We start from the raw sequence: 6,000 nt of genomic DNA on the forward strand, positions 1-6,000 counted from the left end.
TATCATAACTCTGTGAGGTCCGGTTGCTAAGTTGCTAAGTCAGCCTTAGCGTCGTTAGCAACAGCATTGTTAAGCTTTGCCAGGCTGAGATCTATTAACCGTGTAGTTACATGTACATGGTTTAATAGTATTGTTGATCTTCTGTCTATCTTTCCAGTCAGGGATTTATTTATTTTGTTTCTATCTGCATTTGAGACAGATGCTATCACGTTAGCTCATGCTAATTAGCATGAGCTTCGTCGATGTATTGTCGTGGAGATAAAAGGCACTGAATGTGCATTTCGCGTTCTCGACTCTCATTTTCAAGAGGATATAGTATCCGAGGTGGTTTAAAATACAAATCCGTGATCCACAATAGAAAAAGGAGAGAGTGTGGAATCCAATAAGCCAGCTTGTACCTAAGTTACGGTCAGAGCGAAAAAAATATGTATTTCACTGCATTCTAGTCCGTCACCCTAACGTTCCTTGTCCACGAATCTTTCATCCTCGCTCAAATTAATGGGGTAATGGTCCGAATAGCTCTAGCTGCGTTGAAAACAATAGGAAAATATGAGGGAGTGAACAACTGACAACGTCACGCTACTTCCGGTAGGGGCAAGGTTTTTTTTTATCAGAGACCAAAAGTTGCGAACTTTATCGACGTTGTTTTATACTAAATCCTTTCAGCAAAAATATGGCAATATCGCAAAATGATCAAGTATGACACATAGAATGGATCTGCTATCCCCGTTTAAATTAAAAAAATTCATTTCAGTAGGCCTTTAATTGGTTCTTGAACAGTATTCTTAAGATAGAAACATTTGTATAGCGAAGCAAATTTCTCCATAAGAAACAATGCAAGTATGAATAATGGGTTCCAGCCAACGTTCCCTCTAAGGTGTGTGCCTGTGCAATTGCGCACTGCTCAAGCGTCCTCTGCGCACGGCAAATCTATGCCACGCACAAAATCAAAAAAAAAAATAAGCGCATATCAATTTTCGACACACGGACACGACAGAGAAAACAGTTTCCGTCATCATTGTTCAAATATTGTAATGTCTGTCGGGACGCTTTGAGGACATGAATTCCATCCATCACTTTACTGAGCAAAACTCTTTATTGTTGGCCATAAACACATCACCAAAACATTAGTAAAAAAAATGATATCTAGCAAAATTGGTCATTTTCTGCAGTACAAACCAGACCAAAAGCAACTTTGTTATATCAACAGCAGTCGCTCGCTCTTTCTCACTTGCGCCAACACATGCACATATGGCACTTAGCCAGTGATGTGTTTACAGCCACACAAAAAGTCGGACAACTCCAACTCCACACATAAAGTGTCATTCCAGGTCGTTACACTATGATTTACCAATCAAATGTGTGCTTATTCTAGTGTCATTTACTAGGAATCTTAATTTATAAATATTAATCATGAAATGCTGTTAGTATATTAAATAAATACTAATAAAAATATATTTTTTACAAACAGGAAGTTGCAGGAATGTACACATGATCCCCTGCTTACATCTCATTGTGCAACATGTGAATGTTTTAATGGGAACTAAATGCAATGTCTGAAAGGGGTACAAATTATTTCCAAAGCAGGACCTCCACCCAGACAAACAATACAAGTACACAGTTCATGAAAAACAATATTTTTTGTTATTGTCATTGTAAGTGGGCCTAAACACTTACATTAGAAATGGAAATGACTGCTGTCATTTGATTATAATAATAAGACAATGTTGTCTGTCTATCTGTGTTGGCCCTGCGATGAGGTGAGGACTTGTCCAGGGTGTACCCCGCCCTCCGCCCGAATACAGCTGAGATAGGCTCCAGCGACCCTGAAAGGGACAAGCGGTAGAAAATGGATGGATGGATGGAGATTGAACTTGTTATTAAGTCAGGTTTGGGACAGGTGTGCTGCTGGTGTAGCCACTGTGTGCACGTCTGATGTTGCTCACATGGGCTCCACTGAATGCTCAGGGAGTTTTTGCGTTTGCTCACACACATGAACAATTATAGGGAACATTGGTTCCAGCCTCGACAAAAGTCCCTACTTTAGATAAGGTTTGTACACTTTAGAACACAATATTAAGTGACATACAGTACCGTATAAAAGACAAACATAACAAGGAGGTAATGAATGAACTGTCTCTTTATTAACAAACTTAAAAAAAACAAAAAACAATCTGAACTATGCTGTATGCACTGCCCTGCCAACACACGTACACACACAGAAGTCCCTTTGGTGCCCTCACAAACAACCAAAAATCACAAAAATCTTTATCTTTAACAACCATATTGCTACAATAATAACATTTAAAAAAGTAAAATCCATTTACAGTACACATCGGCAAAGAAGCAGCTCACGAGGAGAGAGAAAGGAGCAGACCGAAGGGGAAAGGGAGAGGTTCGGGGGTGTGTGTGTATGTGCTCTTGGAAGAGGTGCTGCTGAACGAGAGGTAGTCAGTCTTCTTTAATAAGTCCGCTTTGGTATTTTTCCCCAGAAAAGTCTGTTTTCATCACAATTAAAAACTTGCTGTTGTACAAGCGGGCTTCGTCAATCTCTTCAATACAAGCAAGTACAAAATGGCTGACAACGCGACACAAGTTTGCAAATAGAGGCGTTTTTTGTACGTTTTTTAGAGGGCTTTATGGGCGCAATAGATGCATTGTAGCCGCCTCGTAGCGGTATTTGGGGGAAAAAACAAAAAACAAATGTTCTTGTCCTACATAGGGATTGTGAATGATAGAGAAAATGCCCAAAAAGTGCAGGCCCCCTTTAAAGGTTTCTTCCAGGGTTAAGTACTACTGCTCTTTTTCCCCCTGACAGGCAGCAGGCTGGGAGAACATGGCCTTTATCTTCCTCAACCACTTCCTGGATGTGTGTGACGTGAGTCTCCTCGTTTACACAAATGATTAGCAAGAAACCTTAAAACAAGCAATTTTTCCATCAATTTATTGGCATACAATATGATAATAATCAAATGAAAGGGGCAATTGTTTAATATTATCATTATACATATATATAGGTGTATTCGCAAATTGAGGAAAAAAAAGTGAATCCAAACATTTTTTACACCTTTTTAAAACTTAAGGACTTTTAAGTTTGATTTTGAAACTAATTCAAATTGAATGTCCCCAGATAGTTAAATATGCTATCAAATCACTTTGCAGGACACTTAATCAAAACAACTATTTTAGCTTTAATATTATGTATTTAGAAATGATTTGACTAGTTATGGAAATGGCACCAACACACAACAATAATATTGTCTTCTGTTTTGTGTCAGGCCATCGCAGAGGGAACCCTGGACTCTCTGGATCACACAGACTTCTCTGACACTGACATTCCCTTTGAAGTTCCGCTCCCGACTAAACCTTGTGTCGCTGTAAGGGTGACGTCACAATCAAACTCACACCAAACATACATAAACACATAAACAAACTCACCCTAACCTGGTCTGTGTGTTGCAGGACCCCCAGCGGGAGGAGATCCGTAACTGGGTCCTGACGGTGGCCGTGTACGGCCGGTTAGAACAGGTTCTTCCACGGGATGAGAGAAACTCTTATGAAGCGTCGTTGGTGGACGCCAACAGTGGCCTACGCTCACTGGCTTGTGTTCTTACCGGTAAAACACATAAACAGTCGTGCTGAGATGCATCCATGCAAATAGAGGGAATATGAAACACCATATATTTATATTACTGTCTGTTTAAATATATGTAGGGCTGTCTTCTTTCTACTAAAGATTTTCATAGTAGAATCTGATTGTTGGATTTTGCCCATCGTGGACAATAAGTCAAATATATAGCGTTTTTTTTCTTTTTTTAGGAAAATAAACATACTATAATATGTGACAGTGTATACTGACTGGTCACTGCGTGTCCGTAACGAATATTTCAGAGTTAATTAAACGTATTTGTGAAAGGAATACAGTCATAGGTTAAAGTGAACATAACAGAGTTCTAATTTGCACATTTTTCCACAAAAAAAGGCTAAAGCACAGTTTGTGAGGACCTCGGCTATGGCGCAGCACCAAGAGGATATGAAACTTGACTAAATCGTGGAAGAAAGTTACAAAGTTTCTGTATGTGAACATGCGGAAGGATTGTTACCTTTTTCAAGCGGCGCGTCCCAGCGCTGCATCGTGTCCAATTTCTGGCGGGTTTTTACCGAGGTCAGCAGTGGGATTCGGCCGGCCAAAGGTGCGTGATGGCATTGTGTGCTCCGTGTCTGACAGCAAGATTTGGGAGGCCAAAACACACCCAGCTGATTTTAGAGATTCGACGTCACACCAGGAAGCAGCGAATGCTCTGAGGAAGGCCGCAGTGACCACCGAAACCAAGATTTATCTCTTCCTTTCTAAAAACCCCTCTTCTGCACACAGGATTATTTTACTAATATTCAAAGAAGACGTGATGATGAATACAATCAATTGATTCTTTTAACACATGCTGCTTTATGCAGGGGCCCCAGCGGTATGAGCTCGCTTCCCTCCCGTGGAGGAGGGCAAGGGGGGTTCAATATAAGCTGATTCTACTGCAAGGTTGGTAGTCGAATGAGACTACGACGAATCGAATTGTCAAATCTTTTGACTATTTGAAGACAGCCCTAAATATATGTTCTTCTAAAGTAATGAAGTAGTTTGAGGTGTAAAAAGTTGAAAATGTGTTCCTTCCTCCAGGCTATCCCGTTCTGAGGAACAAGATTGATTTCTCCTCGCCAGGAAAAGCTGCCAACAAAGAAGACTGGAATAAATTCCTCATGGCCACCAAGGTAAGTTGGGGCACAAGCAAAAACATTTGTTTGTTTGTCCCTTCAAACATTTTTACCATTGTGTCCACCTTCAGACCAGTCACAGTCCAGAGTGTCAGGATGTCCTCAAGTTCATCAGCCAGTGGTGCGGCGGGCTGCCGGCATCTGGGTTCTCTTTCCACTGAGACCCATCGGAAGGTTCTATCCTTATTTAAGGGATTTTGCTTATTTATTATACATATTTTCTATTGCTTTTGTCAGTTGTCTTTTGTGATAGGTTTCAACGCAATTTCCACTTTAGGTATACCGTTTAAACAACTTTAATCTGCAGTAATGTGAGCCTGGAATTGAAATAACCACATTTAGTGAAAGTGCTCTCAATATTTGATCTTTTCAGACATGAAGACATTCGTGTGTAGTTACATTTTCTCACTGAAGTGGACTCAAATTTCTTATTTATCTTATTTAACTGCAAGTCGAAGCATTCCTTTCATGTAAACAAATGTAGTGAGTGTAGCAAAGACTACACATTAAGGCGTCCACTACCTTCTACAATACATTTGGTGTTTAAACTGTGATGTGGCAACTAAAGATGCACTGTTCTTAAACCAAAACCTCAAGCCAGCCTTCACGCTCAGGTTCAGTTCAATTAGTCATTTTGCAGCTCATTTGTACTCTGTTATATACACTTAAATATGTCATTTGATACAAAACTTTTTTTGTTGACCATTTCTCTGACTTTGTCGTTTTGTCACCATGGAAACGCATTTCTCCGCCCGCTATCATCCATCTTTTGCTTCCCTCACTAGAAGGGCTTTTTCTCTCAGGATGGCGTTGCCGTGCTCAATCGAGGATTTTGCTCGGTTTGGACTCAAATTTTTTTTTTTCTCCAAATCCTAAAGGTCGACATTTTGTGCCACAGACCGCAGAGTCGCCGGCATTGTGTGTATGAATGTATTTTATTTAGTACAAAAATACAATAAATCATAGTTTTAAAGCATTTTCCAAGTTGTACTGCTTTTTTTGTATACAAAATTTAAATAGGGTAAACAAAAAAAACACAAATAATTAACTTTATTTTAATATGGGTGACATTACAGGGTAGAAAATAGTAGAAACCTCTGCAAACTACAGACACGAAAATTACAATTCAAGGAAAACATACTGTATATCATACATAAAACATGTTGGTAATGTTTTACATAGTTCATAAAAAACTGGAAACTTTTACATACATTTGACATGCAACAAAGACGG

General features: G+C 39.5%; 1 protein-coding gene across 1 annotated transcript in view; it reads left to right on the plus strand.

The window, feature by feature from the left end:
• The window catches only part of LOC133648572 (intraflagellar transport protein 172 homolog), a 28,457-nt gene extending 22,714 nt beyond the window's left edge, over nt 1–5,743 (plus strand). Inside the window, exons 44-48 of the mRNA XM_062044799.1 lie at nt 2,819–2,878; nt 3,279–3,377; nt 3,463–3,616; nt 4,673–4,764; nt 4,839–5,743. Coding sequence (XP_061900783.1) covers nt 2,819–2,878; nt 3,279–3,377; nt 3,463–3,616; nt 4,673–4,764; nt 4,839–4,928 — 495 coding nt within the window. The 3' untranslated portion in view covers nt 4,929–5,743. The remainder of the gene's footprint in view (nt 1–2,818; nt 2,879–3,278; nt 3,378–3,462; nt 3,617–4,672; nt 4,765–4,838) is intronic.
• Nucleotides 5,744–6,000: the final 257 nt, after the last annotated feature.

This window comes from Entelurus aequoreus, linkage group LG04 (genome assembly GCF_033978785.1).
Source record: "Entelurus aequoreus isolate RoL-2023_Sb linkage group LG04, RoL_Eaeq_v1.1, whole genome shotgun sequence".
Classification (NCBI taxonomy): domain Eukaryota; kingdom Metazoa; phylum Chordata; class Actinopteri; order Syngnathiformes; family Syngnathidae; genus Entelurus; species Entelurus aequoreus.